The 24982-nt window shown below is 31.8% G+C and overlaps 3 protein-coding genes and 1 long non-coding RNA gene across 5 annotated transcripts; 1 reads left to right on the top strand and 3 right to left on the bottom strand.

Annotated features, from left to right (window-relative positions):
• The first annotated feature begins 5314 nt into the window (after nt 1-5314).
• On the top strand, nt 5315-5972 carry LOC140807158 (small ribosomal subunit protein bTHXc). Its single transcript, XM_073163880.1, has 3 exons — nt 5315-5480; nt 5560-5624; nt 5710-5972. The coding sequence occupies exons 1-3, from the start codon at nt 5315-5317 to the stop codon at nt 5842-5844; spliced, it is 366 nt and encodes a 121-aa protein (XP_073019981.1). The 3' UTR covers nt 5845-5972.
• Nucleotides 5318-5777, bottom strand: LOC140807159 (uncharacterized). Its single transcript, XR_012112634.1, has 2 exons — nt 5565-5777; nt 5318-5491 (listed from the first exon to the last, which is right to left on the bottom strand). It is a non-coding gene; the product is annotated as an uncharacterized lncRNA (long non-coding RNA).
• Nucleotides 5973-15407: 9435 nt separating the features above from the next.
• LOC140807157 (pleckstrin homology domain-containing protein 1-like) lies at nt 15408-16102 on the bottom strand. Its single transcript, XM_073163879.1, has one exon. The coding sequence runs from the start codon at nt 16026-16028 to the stop codon at nt 15597-15599; it is 432 nt and encodes a 143-aa protein (XP_073019980.1). The 5' UTR covers nt 16029-16102; the 3' UTR covers nt 15408-15596.
• Nucleotides 16103-18416: 2314 nt separating this feature from the next.
• On the bottom strand, nt 18417-23267 carry LOC140807156 (xylan O-acetyltransferase 1). 2 transcript variants are annotated; one of them, XM_073163878.1, is made up of 6 exons: nt 22709-23267; nt 22377-22606; nt 22125-22296; nt 20295-20494; nt 19419-19577; nt 18417-19081 (listed from the first exon to the last, which is right to left on the bottom strand). In XM_073163878.1, exons 1-6 carry the CDS (start codon nt 23009-23011, stop codon nt 18730-18732), a joined length of 1416 nt encoding a protein of 471 aa, XP_073019979.1. In that variant the 5' UTR covers nt 23012-23267; the 3' UTR covers nt 18417-18729. The 2 variants fall into 2 exon arrangements, with proteins under 2 accessions (XP_073019979.1, XP_073019978.1); XM_073163877.1 differs by having other exon boundaries at nt 22377-23266.
• Between the last annotated feature and the right edge of the window lie 1715 nt (nt 23268-24982).

Here is a 24982-nt window from a genome sequence, read left to right as displayed (position 1 = left end):
ATATATATATATATATATATATATATATATATATATATATATATATATATATATATATAACACATGTCGACTTTTTTCATTATTTAATGTCAATAGTTTTTAAATAAATTGAAGGAAAATGAAGTTTACACTGTAGTTCAAAACTTTATAGTTATCAAATTTTTTAGTAGGTATTCCGTGAGCCGGTCTCGTGGATATATATCCTTGAGATGTGCCAACCCCGATCTATTTTCGGAGTTAAAAACAATGATTTTATGAATGGGGTCACATAGAAGACATGTTTAACAAAATTGACCCGTGAAACGGCTTCATAGGAGTTTTTGGCCAATTTTTATTTTTATCTTGAGTAAATTAACATCCATTAATAACGTAAATAATACATGAATAATAAATTTGAAAACTCTAATCAAATTGTTTGAATCTACATATATGTCCTTATCTTCGTTAAATATTATTAATAAATACGTGTCTTTTTTTGTTTGTTTTTCAGGTATTAATGAATTTTACAATAATTGAAGAAAAATGAAACTTTATTTTTGGAATAAAATTTACAGTCCATTTAAAAAAAACACTATATATTTACCGTAATTTAAAATAAACGACACAATGTCAGGAGCTTAACTCACGAGAACTTCCCAAGAGTTCATAATCCAAGTACTATCTCACCGATGCACGCATAACCCAACAAAACTAAATGATAGTTAAAGATTTATCTTTTAGTTCGAACGTTTTTTATCATCAGGCCAAAAATTATATTTGTTACCTAAGACACAATTTTTATTTCTTATAATTATAATCTACCGTGCAAAGCCCTATACTAAGCCAATGGTGAACATATCGAGGATTGCACTGACGTGGGTGTCAATGTGCCAAATCGTAAAAGCCTATGCATGAAAAATACAAATAATTGTTTGATAATATAAGAAAGCACTTCAAAAGAATTAAAAATTGTTTAAATTGATTTTATGTATAATAATTATTCTTATATACATCAAAGAGATAGAAAAAGAGAAATAAGAATGAATTCAAATCGTTTTTATGTGAAAACAAATAAATTTTACATCTACAGTTACTTAAAATGATTTATAAGATTTTTAAATTTTTTTATGTTTTTCAAATTTTTTCCCTTGAAAATTATTTTTTTTAAAAAAAAATATTACAGTTATCTTCATGTTTTATGCCATGTCAAATTTTCATCGATAATACTTATAGAACTTGTAGCTACTGTTTTAGGACATGATTTGTGTATAGAACTTTATAACTTCAAAATATATCATGAGAAATTTAGAAATTATGGTTCTTGTAAAAAAAATTGTTTTTTGTTTATTTAAAGGTTCAATCAAATCAAAGAAGCAAAACTCATGATGTAAGAAAGATAGTAGGCAGCTAATAAGCTCTTCTAGCGAGTTCGACAACTTATTTTGAATACTCATAGTCTAACTATATTATTTTTTACAATTTTAAGGTTGTGAAATTAATATAGTTGTCACAACGATAGTAAGAATATAGTTCAGATTTTAGATCATATTAATAAATATTTTATATTTAGACAGAATATTTTAACATTATATATTTATATGTATCAAACCTAAAACAATTAAATTATATTAATATTCAGGAACTCAAGCAAAAATAAATTCTGAAGTTTGTTGATGTATCATAGATTGAATTAATTATTCAATAATAAAAGATAATGAGAGTAATGTGAGAATTGTTCTCCTCATATATGTTCCATACGTGCAACGCACGTGCATATCTTCTAGTAATTATAAATATGTGAGTTTGAATTGTGAGCTTACCTTTTTATCCTTTTATTTATTTTATAATTTGTCATGTTCATTTGGTTCTTTAAGTAATTTTCTATGTTAGTTTAATATGTTAATTAATGGTCTACTTAACTTTCATTTGTGTGTTTTCTTTTTTACCTTTTCATTTGTTTTATATTTTGTCATGCTCATGGGGTTCTTTAGGTCATTTTTCATGTTAGTTTAATATGATAATTAATAGTGTACTTAACTCAATTAAAAAAATTGCTAATATTACTAACATCTATTTTATTTTATTTTTTTACGCTTTCATTTGTTTTATATTTTGTCATGTTCATGGGTTCTTTAAGTCATTTTTCATATTAGTTTAATATGATAATTAATAGTGTACTTAACTCAATTAAAAAAATTGCTATTATTACTAACATATATTTTATTTTATTTTATTATTATAAATATGTGAATTTTATTTGTAAACTTATTTCAATATAAGCATTTAAGCTATTTAGTCAATTCTCGATATATGATGTTAAATAAATATTATCTATTAAATATATGATTTTCATTTGCAACCTTACCATTTTACAATTTTTTGTTTTACAATTTTTCATGTTCATGATGTTATTTAAGTCATTTTTTTATTTTAGTTTAATAAGATAATTAATAATGTAATTAACTCAATCAAACTAATTATTGTTTTAATTTACTTTTAAATTTAATTTTAATTACTAAATTTATACATTTTTTTTGTCAATTTCCATCAAATTCATGAAAAATATCTATCATATTCATGATAGGTAATAATAGGCACATGAGTCGGAAATAAAAATACATTATAATAAATATTAAGGTTATATAAAACTTATTTCTCTCATTTAGAATAAAGATATTTTCAAACTCTTTATGTGTCAATAGATATATATGAATGAGAGAAATGTTTGTATGTAAGTTATTCCAAACATTGTTTTTAAGCTATTTAATCAATTTTTTATATATGCTGCTAAGTAAATCTTACTAAATAATATGCTTCTTTTGATCATTTTATGTTCTTGCAATAAGATGGGCTTTTTAACACAACATTACATGTTTTGGTGTTATATGTCGTTTGTATTGATCATGTTGTGTTTGGATTCCTTACGTAATTTGTTTGTTCACCGAAAGAAAATATAAAACAAAACCATATATCCCACAAAAATGATTATTTTTAATTTTTTTCCTAGAGATATTTTGTTAATTCTTAAACACATAATGCATGTTTTCAGTTTGCTTATATTACTTAGTTTGAAGTGACTTAGAAAATATTAAAAAAGATGAAATGTTTCTTCGTTTTTAGCTTATTTCTCAGAATATAAAGAGAGGATATTTTTTCATTTATTGGGACAAATGTATTTCCAGACTTTTGTCTATAAATCAGTATTCAAAATTTTTACAACATTATTATATTCTCTATTCAAAAATTTTTTAATTACTAAAATGATACAAAACAAAAACCAGATAATTTGCCCATGCTAAAAATTAAAAAATTTAACAACTAACATTCAAAGTAAACCAAGATTCGAAATGCTTTTTATTTATACATAGAACAACTACTATTTGATACGGAGCAAGATAAAGAAAATCGAAAAACAAAGCTACTCCATGGTATGATGCATGTGATAATTTTTTCCAAGTTGTTACAAAAACAAACAACAAAGCAAGTTGTGCCAATTGCATCAACTATCCAATTACTATCATTCCAAGGTAATAAAAAAATACCAATACGGCAATACCCAACCCAAGTTTTAGATCACACTAAAAAAAATAATCACTAATTTACTTCTTTATGTTACATGTATAGAATAACAATCACAATTGAAGATGGGAATGTGACGACAATAATAACATTATGTGGAAAAGTTGCAGTATCTTTTGTTGGATGTTTTATTGAATATTTCATTTAAATTCATGACCAGGTGTAAGATAAAACAAACAAATGATTTTATATCTACATAAATAGGATATTTAGATTTTCAATCTAACAACAATAATAATTTGCAATGCGGAATTTACCAAATAACCCATATAAAGATTTGCTAAACCAACCAAGCTCCAAGATCCCCACATTCTTGTTCAAGTTGGATAATTCAGTAGAAAAACATGATGGAGTGTTAAAGATTGTGGCAGAAGCTATTGAGATACATGAAAATTTTCCAACAACAAATGTAAATATCAGGAAACGGAGATCTCAGAAGATTATCAAGCAAACTAAAAAAAGCAATGTACCACAAAAGATAGAAAATTCAATTGAATTAGGCATCAACAGAAACACGAAGATCCATGAAGACGAAGATGAAATAGAGATTCGAGATGACAAACCAATTGCCGACTACAAAAGAAGAGCTAAGAAGATAAAAATCGATGGGTACAAAAAGATTTCTGGAGGTCTTCAAATCAAATACAAGAAAATGTGATGATTTCATTTGTAACCAAATAATTAATTATTAATCTATTAAAAGTTATTCTTATTTCAAAAATAATATCAACATATTTAAATAAAGTTATCATATACAAATTATCTCTATTTCTCTACGTGCCACACACGTGCATTTATCTAGTATATTTAAATATATAAATATATTAACTTGGACTAGGAGTTTTCTAGTGAGCAATGCCCCAACATAAATATTTATGTGAGTAAGGATGTAAGCGAATCAAGTCGATCGTGAGCTATTCGGAGATCGGTTTGATAAAGCTTGCTTGATATAATTCTTTAAGCATGTCGAGCCGAGTTCGAGCTCGACAATTTTATGGAGCCAACCTCGAACCTAAATATATACCGTGTTTTGGTTGAGAATGCTCGAAGAGCTCGAACCAGACTCGTTAATCATGATAAACGTTCTATTAATGAATCAAGCTCGAACTATTCGCAAGCTTAGTAATTTCAAAACGAGCCCAGACTCATGATAGTTTCTCGAATCGAGCTTGAGTTGAACTCGAGCCTATATATACGTTAAACTAGTTGAGTTTGAGCTTGATACTGCTCCGCTCGACTCGTTTTCATCACTATTTACGAGTAGAGCAGATGATTTCGTTCCAAATTTAAACTAATTAATCACTTAAAAGAAAAAACAAACTCGGGAAATAAACCCAAATTGATATGCTTACATTATGTTTCCTAGAAACCAAGCAATTTCACAAGATCAAGATGTGTACACATCTCCTTAGTTATGGGGTAGAAAATAGAGTAAAAACACAAATTAAGTGAGGAGTAGGTCTTTTGTGAGATTATTTTACGAATCTTTATTTATAAGACAGGTCAACCCTACCGATATTCAAATAAAAAATAATAATTTTAGCATAAAAAGTAATACTTTGTCATGGATGACCCAAATAAGAGATTTGTCTCACAAAATACTACCTGTAAGACCGTCTCACACAAGTTTTTGTCAAGTCCAAATTTCCCCAAAGGTTGGAAAGGCAATTCATCCGCCCCAACGAAACGACGCCATTCCGGTCCCAAACTTATCCGCAGCAAAATCCCCTGTAACCCACAATTTTCATTCTAGAAAATGGCTTCTCTTCTCCTCGGAGCTACTCCCATGGCTGCCCAATCCTTCAAGCTCTCCCCCAATCTCTCGTCATCCAAATCCGAAACCCTAATCCACACCCCTTTGTTCCCAGCTCCCGCAACTTCATGCCCCATCACCGCATCCGCATCCGCATCCGCCCCTTCCAGTGAGTTCAACCTTTTTCCACGCACATACCCGCTTGTGTTTCTGTGTGTAATTTGTGATTGATTTTTTTGATTTTACAGTCTACTGCGGTAGAGGGGACAAGAAGACTGCCAGAGGGAAGAGGTTCAATCACTCCTTTGGGAATGTGAGTTTCTTTTCCCCCCCCTGACTGATATTCTTTGTTTTATTTGATTTGATATTTTTTGAGTGTTGTGGTATTCTGCGAGAAGGCGAGGCCGAAGGATAATAGTAAAGGTAGAGGGCCGCCGAGGGTGACGGCGCCGCCGTTGCCGCCGAGGAAGGATAAGTACGATGACGGTGAGGTGATCAAGATTGAAATCGACGAGTCTCTTTTTGCTAATTGACAATAAACTATGGAAGTCTTGTCCTTGTTTAATTTGGTGATATTTTTGTTGCGAAAGAAAGTTAATTCATGTTTTTTTGAATGAAAATTCAGCATTTATTTGTTGAAATGGATTAAAAATCAAATTTTTTTCTTGTTTTTATAGCCAAGTTCATTTAGAAACAAAAGCAATCTTACTATACAAATATTACAAATGCAAACACAAATAAACGAAGCGGAGGCTGATCGAGGAGAAGGGTGTGATAGATTAGCTTTTCCTCGACCATGAACGCAAGCTTTACAGTCGATCTCCGACGACCGATGAGATCACTCGTGGTTTGATTAAAGCTCAATTGGAGCCCAAGATTGATCGAGTTTGAGTTGAATCAAGTTCAAACTTGAAAATTTACTCCACGAAGCTCAAGCTTGATTATTGAATTTGTGTCCGGAGTTGAGCTCAAGTACAAGTGTTACTTGGATTAGACTCGACTCGATAGGAAGGCCATTGGAAAACGATCGTCTCCATAATCGCACTAGAATCGCACTAGAATGGAGTTTCGCCTCCTTTGGACAAACTCGTTCTTGAAGGCATGGTTGACCGTATCTACAAATATTCCATACGATTCCCTATAATTAAGATTTTATATAGTTCGAATGTGTTTCATAATGGATCAAGTGTGAAACAATCCATTGTGGTCTGTACTTTTTAAGGGCATCCATCCCAATAACACAACCAAAATCATGCATCCTCAAAGGTAGGTTCTGTTGGAAAAATGCTAACAACATTAGTGTAAAATTGAACTCGTAGAGATAAAGCAGTAATAGAAACAAACGTGTTGTTTACAGTATGAGTATGTATCGTGTAAAAGAAACGAAAACCAAATCGAGGCCTGTAGCTTGTACAGTTTCTTTTAAACATATTCGTCTCATCCGGTATGTGCTATGAGGTTCCAGCAGACGTCTGTTTCTCAGGATACAACGGACAAACTAGTAGATTTGCAGCACAAAGCACTATGCTAGCGAACAAAAGCAGTACCTGAACTTTATCAGTGGAGGAAGCAAAAGCAGAAGTCCAGTAAAACGAGCTGAAGCAAAAGCTCAGCAGTAGTTTAACAAGCTGAAGCAGTAGTTCAGTAGAACGAAGAAACAGTAGTTTAGCAGAACGAGGAGAGTGGATTTTGGTGTGTCTTTCTAGGCTAAGCACATCCCCATCCATACGAAAGGCCAAAGGTTGCCTTAAAGATGGTAAATGAAGCACCAACAGCCAGGCCATGTGAAAGGTCTCAAGGATATGTGAAAGATCTCAACCGAAAAAAAAAGATGGCATAGACTGCTAGGTGATTTTTGGCTTGATCGGTCCGAAATTCGACGCACTCAGGTCGCGTTCGTACGCTTGCACACAAGTCAAGCTTTTTTCCACTACAAATCGGACCCATGATTTGCACCCCTTGCGTCGGCGTGCACGAAAAAGATCCTCTTGACTGATCTTTGTTATACTTCCATAAAGTGTAACACAATATAAACTTAACTATGCCACTTTATTTTTTCGACGTGGGACAAGTCCACATTTCCAAATTTTCATTCACTCAGATGGAAAGTTCCTAAGCCTAAAAGCTCATACCTTTAATCCAACATCTTCTACATGGTTTGCAAACAATTAGAATTTTAAAACAAATAACTGAAAATAATTTACATTATTATCTATATTTAATTTTTTTCATTGCCCAAAACCAAAATTCAACTCAAAATTGTCGATGGATGCCATCAATTTCTTGATTCATTAATGAACTCTCCATCCATTTTTGAATAAAGAAGAAGACTTGGAGCAATAAATTTTGAAGGAAACTTAGAGCATAGCTAAGAAAGACCGGCATCTATTACTTCTCCAAGAAAACAGAAAAAAAAAAACAGAAAAAAAAGAAGCAAAAATCTGATATGAAAGTTTAGTCTGTATTTTTGGAAGATAATAATACTTCTGAATTTTTTTAAAAAAAATTATTTGAGTTGTTTCTTTATTTTTTTACTTGTAACAACATTATAACTTTTGACAATTTTAAAGTTGATTATATATATTTTTAGTTAGAACTCAATATTACACTAAAAGTAACTATGTACCAAAATGTCAACCCTTTCTTCTCAGTGAAAACATGTGGCTGGATATCTTTTTCTACACACACCAAATGTGTGCAAAATTGCTGATTTATAAATGTGTATAGGTAGACATTATGACAATGCACTTCTTCAATAAATTGCAAATTCGGCTCAAACTCCATTCATCAATGAAAGGAGTCTACTTTTTCTTTCTTGGTTTCTGTTTAATCCTTATGTTCAGTTCTCAATTGAAAAATGGATCATCGTTCGCCATGGCGAGGAAGTTAGCACTACAAGGAGACGATATTTATGAATCAGATCAAATTTCTTTTGTCGAACAGATCAAGATGCAGTTGGCAACAAGGGTTAGAGGTGTGCTGCCGTCGCCACCCCCACCAAGGGTCAATCCCGCACCCATTATGCCTTGATGTTTTAATAATGTACCCTTTGCGTGCACTTCAACTTGTGTGCCCTCAAAGTTGGTTTGTTTCTTGGCATTGATCAGATTTGGTGGGATACTTGGGGCAAAGAGAGGTTTTGCACAAACGAAAAAATGTCAGAGGGGCACAGAATTGTTTCCAGCGTGACTATTCTGATGCTTTAAATCAAAAGGTGGTCAATATATGTGGAAAACAAATATCAACTGAAAAAGAATTGCCGTGAATGTGTAACTGATATTGTTTCGACGGTACAATGCTCATGGCCTTGTTTTATATCCAAATCAAGGAAGACAAATACTTTTATATGTATATCTTTTTTGTTGATCCACACCATACTCTATTCTAGTAAAATGATACACGTTGGCTGACAGTCCTCCGGGAGGCTTATTTAAAAACGCGGAAAATTATAAAATCTGACTGTCAAAATTAACAAATGCATACAAAAACTGGGACTCACATTTATACTTCAATTTAATGATATATACTCGATATTTCAATAAATATATTAATGATATATGGTGTTTTAGTAAATGAAAGAAAGATTAGTTTAGTATTATACTTTTGCACGTTAAGTTCCCATATGTTTGTCTAAATTTAATTGTCATATAAGTTTCCTACATTAAAATTATTACACTAAACACCATATAAGAATTTGTTTCAAAACAATAATTCATCCTGCTGGAAAACAATCAAAAAATGAGATTTGTGGAGTAATTTTTCGTAAAGGAGCAAGCGATTGATCTTACGATAACTAACAAAACCAATATCTTATGTTTGCTCCTGTAAATGGCAAATACAATTATTGAGAGGAAGATTGTTAGAAATAAATAATTATCCCTGCTAACAGAACAAATCAAAATATGACACTTGAACTCTTATATGGTTTAAAAATTTTGAGTTGTACTGTTACAACCAGCCGTAGTTTTTAATAAAGCCGCAAGCGTTTGATGGTGCAGAATTACATCTTTGATAACAATTAAAATTTTTGGTTGAAAATAAATTATAATACCGCATTCAATTAAATTTTGTCAATGCCCGATCCCAGCTCCATGCGAAATGGTCAATGAGCCGCCATATCTCTTTGCAGCTTACCTTCCTATGTTCATATATGAACCCTCCATCCATTTTGAAATTTTAAAAGAGATTTATGAGAAATGGTCAAGAATAGTTGTTATTTATATTCATAATTATACCTTTTTAGCTAATATTGCCAATGCTCCCCTTTTAACATATCTGAAATTTGATATAAACTCGATGAAAGGGGTCCATTTTTTCTTGGTTGCTTTCTTTTTAATTGTTATGCAAAATACTCTATTGGAAAGGGGCTCATCCTTTGCCATGGCAAGAAGGCTAGAGTTGGATGGGATAGAGGAATATTTGATTTATGAACTAGATCATGTTTCTTCCAAGAATCCCTCTATCGAGCCGAACAAGATGCCGTCGGCGGCGAGGCTTAGAGATACGCTGTCGTCGCCACCTCCACCAAATGCCAACAAAGGATCCAAGCCCGGGCAACCCCCATTATAGATCGATGAAGAATCCATAATAAACACATTGATCGATGTTTTACTTCATATCGACTCCTATTTCTTGAAAGTTGGCTTTTTTCGGATTTCTAGTTTACATTGTATTATTTTTCTTGGCATGGAGATTATAAATATTATCTCATTATGTTTTAATGTAAACATTATAGATTCGATGTTGTAGTAAATGAAGACAAAAATTTGTTTGAGACGGTCTCACGGGTCGTATTTTGTGAGACAGATCTTTATTTGGATAATCCATGAAAAAGTATTATTTTTTATTCTAAGAATATTACTTTTTATTGTGAATATGGGTAGGATTGACCCGTCTCACAGATTGGGATCCGTGAGACGGTCTCACATGAGACCTACTCGTAAATGAAAGAAGTATATCAGCATTTTGTTTGTGCACTTTAAGTTCTTATCATTCATTTGAACTAATCTTTGATTTTAGAGGTAAATTAAATTTTACAGATAAAAAAATAATTATAAATAAATCGACATATTTCATGCTTTTATCGAATTGTGGAAGAAGATACACATTGATATATCCTCTTTTATTAATGAACGAAGAACTAAATTTTCTCGAATGATTATCACAAATCTTCTGACATGTTAGAAATTTGGATGATATATAATTAATATGTTCATATATTTAAAAAAAAAAAAACCAGTTGATTAGCTAGGTCAAACTACTTTGAATTGAAAATAGATTATATTATTGTATGTAATTAAATATTGCAACCCATATATTTGTTGACGGTTTTCTTGTTATGTTTTTGAAATTTTCAATAGATTAGGAACATAGCGAAGAAAAAACCCATCTATTTCTTGTCTGAATTGAAAATAAAAAATAATCTTAGTTTTTGTTAGATTAAATATTATAACGTTTTGTACAAATGATCATCTTTTGTTTATCTAGTGTTTGGTTTAAATTCTACATAATTAGAGTTAAAAATAATTATCTTAGACATATATTTTAATTTATAATTCTTTCGGAGCTACACGGTGCTATGTTTCCGGAATCAGAGTTCCTCTATAGAACTTTCATATTTTATACAGGCTAAGAGTATTGTTTTTTTTTGTTTTTCTTGTGCTTCCAAAAAAAGAAAAGAATTAACTTTTTATAATCCAAATTTACCATAGACTAAAAAAAGCAAAAATTTGTGTGAGACATTTTACTGATTGTATTTTGTGAGACTGATCTCTTATTTGGGTCATTCACAAAAAAATATTACTTTTTATTCTAAGAGTATTACTTTTTATTGTGAATATCAGTATGATTAACATGTCTCACAGATAAAGATTCGTGAGACCGTCTCACAAAAGACCTGCTAAAAAAAATAAAAATCTTGTGTGAGACGGTCTCACGAGTCATATTTTGTGAGACAGATCTCTTATTTGAATCATCCATGAAAAAATATTACTTTTTACTCTAAGGCTCCGTTTAGTACGTATGATAGGATAAGTAAATGATTAATAATTAGAGTGATTAAAAAATGAGATATATTGATTAATAGTATGATGGGATAAATAACATGGTGTTGATATGATTTTAAAATGATAGATTAATTTTGTACATTTTATTGTAATGACCAAAATACCCCAATCTAATTAAATATATATATTCTTAAAATAATTGGATAAATAATTAAATATTTATAATTATAATTTATATTTATTAAAATTAATTTAAATATGTTTATTAGAAATAAATTTGTAAATATGTATTTATTTTAATAAATAAAATAACAATAATATTTTGAATGTTAATGTTAAATAAAATTTTAGTAATAATTACAATATTATTGATTTTTCTTAAAATAATTATAAATATTCTTAAAATAATTTGATAGATAATTAAATATTTATAATTAATAATTAAAATAATAGCAATATTTTGAATATTAATTTTAATGTTAAATAAAGTTTAGTGATATTATAATATTATTGTTTTTTTAAATAATTATAAATATTTTTAAAATAATTAAATATTTATTATTATAATTTATGTTTACTAAAATTAATTTAAATATATTTGAAAATATTAGAGTAATCATTAAACACGATAAATTAAAATTTAATAAATATTTATTTTTATAAGAGATCATATGATACAAATGTAATTTGTGGTGTGTTGATAACTTATCCCACTTAATTTGTTAGATTAATAATCAAATAATTAATCATAAAATTAGGTCTTAAACCGGATCAAAATGATTATTAATATATCTTAAAATTTTAATCAAACATTAGATAAGTATGTGTTTATTCATCTATCATTATTAATCACATCAACCAAACACAACATAAGAGTATTACTTTTTATTATGAATATTGGTAAGATTGACTCGTCTCACAGATAAAGATTCGTGAGACCGTCTCATAAGAAACCTACTAAAAAAAGAGTAGGTCTCATGTGAGACCGTCTCACGGATCATAATCTGTGAGACGGGTCAACCCTACCCATATTCATAATAAAAAGTAATACTCTTAGCATAAAAAGTAATATTTTTTCATGGGTGACCCAAATAAGAGATACGTCTCACAAATACAACCCGTGAGACCGTCTCACACAAGTTTTTGCCACTAAAAAAGCACCTTTTCAAGTTACAAGAAAGTAGTTTAGAAGATATTTCTCTCTCTATAAACATCAAACATAAAAATTCAAAAAAAATATTAATTTGAATTTAAATAAAGGATGTCAAGTATAATTTAGAAAATTATCGCTAAGGAAATTCCGTCCATCAACAAATCATATTCACCGCAAAATTTTCAATTTCATCAGTAATACGTAGTCATTTTGGCTATTTATGATGAGTCAATGTTCCATCTTTAAATTATTTAAAATAAACAATATAAGATCATTATTCAACAATCTCTTTATTTGACCCCTTCAACGCGTTCGCAAAATGGGTCGTTTATAAATATGTGCTTGTAGGAACTATGACAATGCACCCCTTTAATGTATATGGAATTTGGCACAAACTCAATTCATCAATGAAAGGAGTCTATATTTGCTTGCTTGGGCTCTGTTTGCTTATTTTGCACAGTTCTCAATTGGAAAAAGGGCCGACCACTTTTGCCATAGCAAGGAGGCTAGAATTAGAACAAAACAAAGAACATTCGAGTTCCGAATCAGATCGTATTTATTCAAAGAATCCCTCTATCGAACCGAACAAGATGCCATTGGTAACGAGACTCAGAAGTGGGCAGCCATCGCCACCCTCACCAACTTATAATAAAGGATCCCACGTTCATCATTGAGGTTTTAACGTCAACTTCTGTTCCCTCAAAGTTTGGTCGGTTTTCTGGAGTTCTAATTTGAATTGGTGTAGTGTTTTTCATGGGATTGAGGATTCTTTTGTTTTAAATCAAAGTAAATGTTTTGGATTAAATATCTAAAGATTAAATGTTAGTGTTATTGTTTCTGAATTAAAGCTTTCCTGCACGGCCTATATGTATGTTTCTATTAGTTAAAACTGAGTTGCTGATTCTGACTTGAAAAAGGAAGACAATGCTCCCCAATCTTACAGTTTAGTCCTGCAAGCATGCACTTCTGGATTGAGTGGGTGTACTCAACAGGAAAACGATACACACACAAACCGAGTTGAACTTGACTTGATTGCTCTTTTAATTCGCTCCAATTGTTTCCTCGAACTTGATTCGTATAACCAAGTACATCGAGCTAAAATATCTAGAAGTCACTAGTCTAAAGCTAGGTTTTGGATTCGCTTCTTGGAAACATTTCTTGTATCCAAAAATAAAGTCAAATTATACATGTTATTTTCAACACATATTTAACACAGAACAAGTAGTTTGTATTCAACTCTCCATCAACCTCTTAACATATTACATTATTATTATTATGTATTGTAGTCTAACTCAATAAAATTAGCATTTCAAACTTGTTTTATACTTTTACAAAGCTTCTCCGAGCTTTGAAAAGTAAATAGATATGATATGACATCACAATCATATTATGCGTGATATGAAAAAAATTCTAAATAAGAACATAGAAGAAATTGAAACACGTATCACATTCTTCAATACGATTCCTAAGCTATCAAAATTTTAAATCCAAGTTCGCGAATTACACAATGCAAATATTACAGTCATACTGACATTTAACTCACTTGTTATAAGATATATGTAAAAGCAATAAATGAATCATGATTACCTACATGTACTAAAAGAGTTCAGAAATTTACAGCTAAGCAATTGAAAATAACATACATGTTCGAGTTATCCCGCATGCCAAATGAATTTTTATCATCAAATTAACAACACATTTTGAACTAAAAAACGGGTGAGCATGCAGAGTCAAATGCTGAACAACACTAACTGCAGCATATTGTGATATTCCCTTGTGCATTTCAGATACTAAAACTGTCGTATGGTTAAAGAATCCTGACTCTATCCAATTTTTCATAGCATCCATTCGTACTTCCCATTCCTTGCTCATTCAAATTATTGTATGAATCACATATTATCACGTAAATCTCATCTGTATACAGCAGGCATGATATGTAACAAGTCAGATATATTTCAAGGTGTGCTATGACTACCACTCTTCGTCCACCAAGAAAATGCAAGAAAGATCTTTTTCACAATGCATATCTTAGTAAGACCCTAATCTTGTCGAAATCCTAAGAGTTATATCATGTGTGGCATAAAATATATTTCTTCAAGTTGTGACAGCTGTTTCCCAGGGACTACAAAATGAATTAGCTCAAATGAAGAAAGGAAACATAAAAACACATATGAACATGGGAAGGCTGCATATTTAATCACCATATAAGTACATTACATTCCATTGATCAGACTTATAATATATAAATTAGGCAAAATACCTATTATGTGAGTAATTTCCAAGTCCATAGATTATCAATCACCGGAAATACAAACTGAAAGCTTTCAGTAGTAGTAAATGACCTGGTGCATAAAAGGGGTAATAATGCTCTACAGAGCATTTATAAATGCAAACTCCAAGCTCACCACCAAGGTAGAGTTTCAGAAGAAGGAATATTACTTGTTTTTCAAATTTCTATCACTGATACTTTTTAGGGCTCTCAATAGCAAGAAAAAATTATCCTTCGTAAACAAGACAAGATTCCTAGAAATTCTACAAAAGGTTGAACTAGCTCCTGAATCCTTGGGTACGAAGTTCAAAGAAATGATCCTTTTTCCCATACTAAATTATATACTACACAGTAGTTATAGCATCCATACGAGATCATTCATGCAACTCAAAGACCAAAATCTGAGTTAATATCAACATCCTATTTTCACATCGTCCTTCATCTATACAATATCCCACACTAATGTTCTTGATTACCATCAAATTTTATATGCACACAGAATTCAAGAAAGAGCTACCCTTGCATTTAAACCAAGCCGCAGCAGAAGCTTAACACCATCATTTCGTGATAATTAGTTCTATACGTATCCAATTTAAGCTATAGGTTTATTTTAGGCAATCAAGTATATTTTTCAATTCTTAAACCTAAACATCAATCTGCACAACACAATTGAGCACCATCACAACACAAATTTACTTCAGCAATCATTCAGTCAATACCAAATTACACTTGCAAACGGCCAATCATACAAACAGAAACAGATAAAACTCCAAAGAAAACTAAAAATTAAAAAGGGAAAAAAGGAAAGGAAAATGAAGAAACACAAATGCTCAAGTAAATTAGACAAAACTAACCCAATTATTTCCGGCTATCATAATCAAGAACTTCATTATCAGTAACAGACCTCGAATGCTGAACAATCGATCGACCAATCGAATTGATCCAGTCCTCCTTCTCCTTCTCCGCATCTGCGATGAAATACATCGTCTCGCTCCTCGTCGACAGCTCAAACGCAAACTGCCGATTGAGGACATCCTCTGCGCCCTTGACGGTGAGGCAGGCGGCGACCGGGATGACGCCGCGTGGCCTGGATGCGCGGGTGACGGTAGATTCCTTGAACCAGAAGAGTTTTCCTTGTTTCAAGACGAACCAGCGGCGGCGCCACGTCTTGATGTACTCACCTTGCTTGGTGAGCCAGCCTGCACGTTCGGGATTGGACCAGTACTCTACGCCGCCGTAGTCTTCCTCCGCCTGAGCGTATCCCATCGCAGCTCGCCATAGGCTCGCCATGGACGATTTGTACGGTGTGATTGGATCGATGTGAGAGACGAATGTTTGGGAAACGAAGCTAATATCTTGCTTTTAATATGGAATCATATGCTTCATTAAATTATTTATTTATAAAAAAAACACATATATTATTTAATATTTTATTTATAGATATTATGACTCATAAATTCAACATTATTGAATATTATTAAAGCCAAAATTAAAATAAAATTGTTCGAAACATACTTTTAAATGACATTTTCCGAATAGAAAAGTATACTTTAAATACTTGCAATACATAGTCCATGTCTTTGTTTTCTCCCCTCAATCTTTATCCTTTGGTTTCAATTAGATAAGGATTGTGCTTTAATTTAATTCGAGAGTATATCTTTGTGAGACGGTATCACGAATCTTTATCTGTGAGACGGGTCAACCCTACAGATATTCACAATAAAAAATAATATTTTTCATGGATGTCTCAAATAAGAGATCTGTCTGACAAATACGACCTGTGAGACCGTCTCACAAAAGTTTTTACCTTAATTCGATAATTATATATTATACATGCTAATTTTAGATTAGGAAAAATATTTTCCATCTCCAAAAATTTTATTTATTTATTTGTACAAAATATAAGAATCACTTTTGATTAATCAGAATTAACATAAGACCAATTTGATAGCAAAATTTGGAGTTTAAGAAACACAATTTTTTTTTTTAATGAAAAGCGAAGAATCAATTTTATTTAGAGGTTGCAAATATTTTTAAAATTTTATAAAATCACATATACATATGTGTATTATAAAAAAAAATTGAAGAAACTTGACATAAAATATTAGACCTCTCTAATAATGAATTACATTTAATTTTTTTTTGTAACACGATATTTTTAAAACAAAAAATGTAGAACGTAAATTAGCTTTAATCTATGTTTTAATGTTTGTTTTTTTTTCTTTTTTGAGAACTATATAAATGTTTACCAATTATTTATTAAAAAAATATTAAATATGTATTAAAACATAATGTACTGTTAAAATTCAATCATGAAACCAATATCCAAATCAGTTTTTTTATCAATAAAATATTAACATTTTAGATAACACATACTTATACGATTATGATCGAAGACATGAATATTTACAAAAATAAAAACAAATCAACAAACTAATAAATATTTGATCCACAAATTGTTATAATTATAATATTTTATGAGTGGGTCTCATGTGAGAGAGACCGTCTCACAGAACACTGATCTTAATCTGTGAGACGGGTCAACCCTACGGATATTCACAATAAAAAGTAATACTCTTGGCATAAAAAGTAATATTTTTTCATGGACGACCCAAATAAGAGACCGTCTCACAAATACAACCCGTGAGACCGTCTCACACATGTTTTTTCCATATTTTATAAATACAATAGCAAAAGAGAGAAATTAAAACAATTTCGACTTTCCACTTTTTGGTACAATCATGTAGTTGAGTTGGAAATAAAAATGAGCCACAAATAAAGCTTAAGGGATAAGAAAGTTAAGGTGGACTGAGTTAGCCACCCAGCCGGCCGGCCCTGATATATACGATTACTTTGGGCGTGGCCGCGTGGGGGTGGTTGCTCGGGATGACCAAGGTATCGCCCTTCTAGCTCGCGCAGCCAGTGTACCTGATATTATTAGGATCACGTATTATTATCTCAGAGAATGTTCAATGTACTTGTTCTTTTAAAAAAAACATCAGTTGACTAACATGATGGTGGACACAGATACCATGAATGTGGTTAAGTCAATCTGCAGTCCTTCACCTTTTGCTGCAGATGCCTCAATCATCTCGTATATCTGTCGCTCTGGTATGCAGCCTGCTAACTGGATTGTTGGACATTGTCGTCCTACTGCCGATCAGCTTGCGTCACATGGACTTTTGCAAGGGGCAAACTTTGAGTTTATGGAGTCGTCTCCTTTGTTTTGTCAAAGTGATTGTCCCAAACATACCACATGCATTTTGATCCTATGATATACACACAACGCATAATATTTGTATATTATGTTACACACGCAATGTGTGTGTTTCTGGTAATATACAGGAATATTGATCGGAATATCTCATTGGCAATACCTTCTTAAACACATTGCGTGTGTAACATAATATACAAATATTAATATTGATCGGAATATCTCATTGGCAATACCTTCTTAAACAGATTAACCAAAATTTCAATTTATATTTGTGTCTATCTAACTTCAATATCACAATTATATATCCATTTTTCTTTGAAATCTTTGTTTTCTACAAGATAAATTCAGCCAAAATGGAATGTAAAAAAGATAGGAATGATGAAATTCAATTAATTTTCATCATAATTGAAATTTCTACCATAACTTGCCAATAATGAGCTGAACCAATCAACACAATAACATTAATAAATTTTTACTTTTATTTTATTTTATTGTAACAAATTGATTATACAATTGAAGTTACAATGTTGTTAATAATGAGCACCAAACAATTGGCAAAACTATACTTGTGCCACCTCAATCATATGGGCTGAAGAAAAAGAAAATTAAACTCGAAACAAGAAGCCCTCAACAAAATACAAAGTAGAAAATTAATTTTCTATATATAAACAATATAGAACGAAGAAAAAAATAAAAAAAATTCTCAGGTGAAATATTTAGTACACCTCGTCATGTATCTAAGTCGTCACGGCGAAAAAACCAAGCAGTTCCGGGCTAAGTTGGTCGCGACAATATTCGTGCATATAGGAACTCGTTCCATGTGTCGGGCAGGCCAGGCAGGCACCAATGGATGCAATCTGCATATGTGGCCGGATCGTCCTGCTGCTCGGGGGTCAACATCTTGCCCTGGCGGATGGTGTGGACCGAAGTGTGCGCGTCCTTTCGGTATTCAGAGAGTGTGGTTATGTTGAGGAAATGGACCTGAGTTTTCATGGATTTTGTGATGTTGGCAGCAATTGCAAAGAGCCTGCGGTCTGTGCCCACACTTAGTGGCATTGAAGTGTTGAGAATAGGGTGTGTTTCCTTGGCGCATTTTATGCCATCCGGGTTGTTCCAATCCAAGCTCCTGCCATCTTATAGTTAATAATCTCTATTTTATCCAATATGGGCTGCTAATAAGAAGCGAACATACGGATTTGGATCCTCTGCTGTGACTGAAAACACAGCATATGGTGATGTCCACTTTTTACACGGGATGTTCAGTTGATCATCTGATGGATCTCACATAATGTCAAATAAATTTGAAAAATTTTCAGACGAAACGAGATGATCAACTGATTATCTTTTGTAAAAAAAACACAGCACCAAGTAATGTGTTTTCAGCCACAGCAGATGATCCAAATCTCCAAATATACACAGGATTTTTCCCTTTTTAAATAATGAGAAAATAGATCGATATTTACTTGATGTGAAGAGGGGACATGCTCATGAAGAAAACTTGGGTCCGATTGGTATCCACTTTTTTGTCGACCCAGTTAGCCCAAGTTCTCAACACTCTTCCATAAGCCACAGGCCTCTCGATTTCATCGTACTCTGTCGAATCCCCGTCGAATGATCCTCGCCTATTTATTGGCCACCAAATTATTATATTACACAAAAAAAAAACATTTAATTAATCAATAAAATAGATCAGAAAGTTGACCTCCAAACATATTAATTCATCTCTCTTCTGGAATTTCTATATCCATTTAAATAAGATTTCACTAGTAAAATATATGTAAGATGGATCAAATGGTATATAATAAATATTTTATTGAGAAGGGCATTTAAGTATTAGAGAAATAACTTAATTTTTTTTGTGTTTTTAGTTTTTTAGTGCTAATAACACGACAACAAACATATCATCAATATTCAATGTTATGTATTCCGACGAAAAATACTACCAATGCAAAAAAGATCAAATTATTGCACTATACCCGATTTTGAATAGAGTATGTCTCTTGTGAGACGGTCTCACGAATCTTTATCTGTGAGACGGGTCAACCCTACCAATATTCACAATAAAAAGTAATACTCTTAGCATAAAAGTAATATTTTTTCATGGATGACTCAAATAAGAGATCTGTCTCACAAAATACGACCCGTGAGACCGTCTTACATAAGTTTTTGCTTTCTGAATATTAGAAATTAAAATTCAATTATGGCCAACTTACATCCTTAGTTTCGCTTTATTCCCTTCTATAAAATAACTTTTATATATATAAAAAAAAAAACACCCCTTCTTCTGAAACCAATCTATTGCCATTACCATACAAATTAAGAGGCATCAAATAACTTACAAAACTTTCATGGAGAAAGTGTTCATCCACCAAATGTAAGTATTGAAGATGAGAAAGTCCACATTCCTCCAATTCTTGGCATGCTTTTTTATGGATTCGGGCATTATTATTCGGTTCAATATGCTATGCATTGTCGGGTCATCCGAATTCGATTCCACTAAAAATGGGGCCCAATAAAACTCCACAGTGGCATTATAATCCTGCCCAGTTCAAAACCAATAAACTCAAAGTCAACGAAATCACCCTTTAATGGTTTATCATTGAGAAAATAATAATATGATGCCCAAATTCCTAACTACGAAATAAAATATCCATGACATATTTTTTTATAATCCCACTGGGGTTTAGGGTTTAAAACAAATTATTAGACTGAGGTTAGATATCAAAATATGTTAGTTGTCCAACATCAGTTGGATAAAATCTTTGGGAGTTGCATATATGAACTTGGACAATCCTTCTCTTTTGATCTTGTTTTTAGGGTTGAGTTAGATCTAAGTTTCAATCTTAACATGGTATCAGAGCTCAGGTTCCACCATTATCTCACACCTTCTGCCTGTCTGTCCATAGTTGGGCCACACATTATGTCTATAGTTGGGTCATTTGTAAATTTCATGCTTCAGTGGTTCATTCTTAGGCGTGATAGCGTATGTTAGTTATCCCACATCTGTTGGATAAAATATATGAGAGTTGCATATATAGATTTAGACAATCCTCCTCCATTGAGTTAACTTTTGGGGTTGAGTTAGGTCCAAGTCTCAATCTTAACAAAATACCCCTAGATTTTTATCATTTAATTGGTCAAAGGTTGGTTTTAAATATTTTTTTAAAAACCAATTCATTTGATCAGGACAAATGTTTAGTTAATTAGTTCACCAAAATCCTATCTAACTAATTCACATAACAAAATTTTAATTTTTTTTGGTCGCTTTTCTATCACTAAAATTCAACTAAAGTAGTTGAAAGGTGGTTGAGGAGAAATATATTAGGTACTTGTGTAATTTAAGCAACACGACTTGCTCACTTTCTGTATCTAAACTTTATTTAAAAAGTCGAGTAAAACAAGTAGTGGCGTAATCGTGGGGCAAACTCCCAACTTATTAGACAATTTCTTCGTATTATTATATTATATTTATTAATTAAATCGAGGGTGGTACGATTATTTAGTAGACTTTTATGATTTTCTATAATTACATCACTTAATTCCATCACATAACTAATTAATTTCCTAATTCTTGTCAACTACACTTCGTTAATTCTTTTACTGAAAAATCAAGATGAAAACAAATTAAGTAGTTATATGATTTATTTTTATTTTTTGATTCATAAGTTTTCCAACTTATTCCACCTTTGTCTCAATGACTTCGAATTCTTGCCGGCCAGCATAACTAAAGTAATTAACACGCAATCGTCCATGTTTTTATTTATATATATAATATATATTGTCATTATTTTTTAAAATAAGCAGCGATTTTGCGTTGTTATAGATTTTGATTGTGTTTTTGGTGAGACGGTCTTACGAATCTTTATCTGTGAGACGGGTCAAACTTACCGATATTCACAATAAAAAGTAATATTTTTTCATTGATGATCCAAATAAGAGATCTCTCTCACAAAATACGACACGTGAGACCGTCTCAAACAAATTTTTACCTATATTTTAAAAAATGGATTATCTATAGTTTGAATTTTATTAGAAATTTGATTACACTTCACTATATTTCACTTAATATCTGTTAGAATGAGCAGAAATTAATTAAAATTGTTTAGTTCTTTTAGATCCGAAATATTATTATATACTTGTAAATGTTAATAAATATGTAAAAATAATACCTCCATTCTGAAAACAGATAAAGATCCATTCTTGATCAAGCTCTTCCTTCCGGGAGCCGCTGCGGATTGAACAAAGCAAATCATGGATTCCCACTGGTTCCGATTCAAAGAATCTCCTACGAACATCAGCCTCTTGTTCCTCAGTTTGTCAAGCAATAATCTTGGTTTAAACCTTAATTAAACAGATAAAAACAACGATTAAATGAACATGTAATCACGGAAATTTACAAGAAATCGAGAAAATTAATTTACTTGGGCAGATTACAGTCTCGGGGCTGCCATCTCCAGTTCTGGTACAGAGAACTCTTCCTTCCATTTCTCATGCAAGTTACTTGTTCTGTTAGAAACTCGCATTCTTCCTCTTTGTATAGTGGGTGAGAAACGTTGTCAAAAACCCAGTTTCCTGTGAATAAATCGCATTCTTGAGGTGGGATTTCGAGTTCTTCATTATCGTTTTCGTCTTCTTCGACCGGCATTTCGATCTTCTGTGGCTTTTCTTCTGTCTCTTCCTCAGATTTTAGGGTGTCTGTTTTATCATCAACATCATCGGAAGAAGAATGGGCGGTCTCCACTTCAGTTTCCACAACAGTTCTTGCATTCATCACAACCGAAACAGTCGTAGTCTGACCAGAAATCTGGACAGCTCTCCCATTTTCTTGCATTTCTTGATCCGGTTTGGGGCTCGAGAATGGAAACTCAGCAATAGACTTCACATCCTCATTGTACATGAAGCAACCGAAAAGAAAGATGGAGAACACGACCACGAATATAGGCAGATTACCGCCTTTACGGGTACCGACTCCTACGCCGGCGACCGGTTGTTTCATACCGAATGAGGCGGTGGAGAAGAGTACCGGACTGAATTTACGGCGGAGTAGAGGCTGCATGAGAATGCAAGTAAATGGTTCGACACAAGAAAAGAGAAGCTAGTTTGAGAATTTAAGAGAGGAGATGAGCAAAGAAAGAAGTGCGGATCGATGAATGTGACAGTAACACGATTTTATTTATTTTTTGATGTGGAATTTGGGTTTACAGTTGGTTGATTGGTTTATTTTTTGGGGATCAGATTTGGTGAAATGGGATTTTCTTGAAGAAACGTCTTAAGTTATTGGTGGTGGGAGGGTTGTCTCTCGCGTTTGCTTATATATTTGGATTCAGTTTGTAAACTACTTTCTTGCTATTTTATACACATTAAGCTTCTCGATGGTTAAACGGAGATGCATGCGTGGAAGACAGACAAGTGATCAACCAAATCCCCAAAAAATATATAATATTTGATTTATGTGTAATCATTATAACACGATAAATTAGTGAAATCTCTCCGTAAGTCGGAATTTTTTGACTTTTGAACTTATAATAGCTCAAGTGGAACGCGAATAAATGACTGTGGAAGCAAGGAGCTGGAGTCGGTGTTCTGAAAAATAAGGTTAAATTATTAAAACACGAGGATCTAGTCAAAAATAGGGAAAAGAGCTGGAAAAAGGCATGCTCCGGCGAAAAAGCGTGAGCTTCTTAGTTTCAGCACTTAAATTTTTTAATACAATAAAGTATCAAAAAAATTTGTAGCTTGTTTTATTAAAAAAAATCTAATATTCTTCTCCTAAAGAAATTCTAGGCTTAATTTTTACTTAGTTACTCTCAAAATAAAATTTAAGAAAATAATTTTATATCTTTTCATATGAGAGTTGATTTGGCACTGTGTAAAAATGAGTGTCACATTGGTGTTAGGCCAGCTCTATGTCAGAGTCAATATCACATCAGTATCATGTCAAAAAATAATAAGATAAAAAAACGAAAATAACATATTAACATTGATATTTGATAATATATGAGAACAAAATTATAAAAGGCAAATATACAATACTGTTGCAGCACAGAGCGCAACTAATAAGGTGATAATGAGTCGGTTTGTTAGGCCCATGAGTCCGAAGATGTGCACGTCTATCTATCGGTATTGTCTCATATTTCTTAGAGACCAGTCTTACATTTTCTCTATCGTCATGTCCCCAATAGAGCCAGTATTACTCATTAAGTTTGACATCCCTATTTTGCAGTACACATAATCAATCAGATCAAGCGATGCAACGTCAACTGTTTGACGTACGAGAACTTCCTAAGATATCACTCATTTCTGTACTGCTATCAATCATGAATATTTAACGCAACAGTAATTTTGTTTAAAATTTATGCATTCAGTCAACTTATTGTATATATTATTAGATTTGATAGAATTAAAATAATAATATTAATTATATTTTACACCTAAACTTCAACTAATCATACCTAAATTTGTAGTACTTGATGCTTTTCATAATTAGCGTTTTTTAGAACTTTAGTTAGTGTGCATGATACAAGGCGCATAACGCTCATTTTTTAAAATCAACGTTATGGTGTTACGTGACATAATTTAATATATTAATACAAGACATATTATAAAATCATTTTTATCTTTAGATGATGGAATTATTACAAGCCTCTAAATTTGGTTTAGTCTTTGACTGTTAAATTATTAATTAGTTCATGCAGCTGTCCGAGCGCAACAACTATACAATTATTTGGATAGACTAATTAATTAACATGGAGCTTAATATTGCATTACAACAAACTTCCACGTGATTAATTTCCTATCGAGAAAAATAACAATTTTCATTTTATATAACTTGGCCTATATTTAATTTTATTCATCTAGTTAGCCAACTTTAAGTTTTAGTACAATAGCTTCTTCTTTTTGTGTGTTCTGATGATTTTTTTTTGTCGGAATGCTGAAATCACAATGAATGAATAAATAAGTTATTTCTGACTTTATATTAGAAACGATCGATTCTCATTTCACGTTAGTAAAATTCAATGTTATATCA

This window comes from Primulina eburnea, chromosome 12, assembly GCF_022965805.1.
Source record: "Primulina eburnea isolate SZY01 chromosome 12, ASM2296580v1, whole genome shotgun sequence".
NCBI classification, from domain to species: domain Eukaryota; kingdom Viridiplantae; phylum Streptophyta; class Magnoliopsida; order Lamiales; family Gesneriaceae; genus Primulina; species Primulina eburnea.
The sequence above is the reverse complement of the archived record's forward strand: the minus strand, read 5'-3'. Positions and strand labels throughout refer to the sequence as shown.

Coding starts and splice junctions, on each gene's coding strand:
- LOC140807156 (XM_073163877.1), bottom strand. CDS start 23,011: ATGCAGCCTCTACTCCGCCGTAAATTCAGTCCGGTACTCTTCTCCACC. Junction 20,495..22,124: donor TATCTGTTTTCAGAATGGAG/GTATTATTTTTA, acceptor TGAACTGGGCAG/GATTATAATGCCACTGTGGA. Junction 19,082..19,418: donor ATGTCCCCTCTTCACATCAA/GTAAATATCGAT, acceptor ATAAGATGGCAG/GAGCTTGGATTGGAACAACC.
- LOC140807158 (XM_073163880.1), top strand. CDS start 5,315: ATGGCTTCTCTTCTCCTCGGAGCTACTCCCATGGCTGCCCAATCCTTC. Junction 5,481..5,559: donor ATCCGCATCCGCCCCTTCCA/GTGAGTTCAACC, acceptor TTGATTTTACAG/TCTACTGCGGTAGAGGGGAC. Junction 5,625..5,709: donor TCAATCACTCCTTTGGGAAT/GTGAGTTTCTTT, acceptor TTCTGCGAGAAG/GCGAGGCCGAAGGATAATAG.
- LOC140807157 (XM_073163879.1), bottom strand. CDS start 16,028: ATGGCGAGCCTATGGCGAGCTGCGATGGGATACGCTCAGGCGGAGGAA.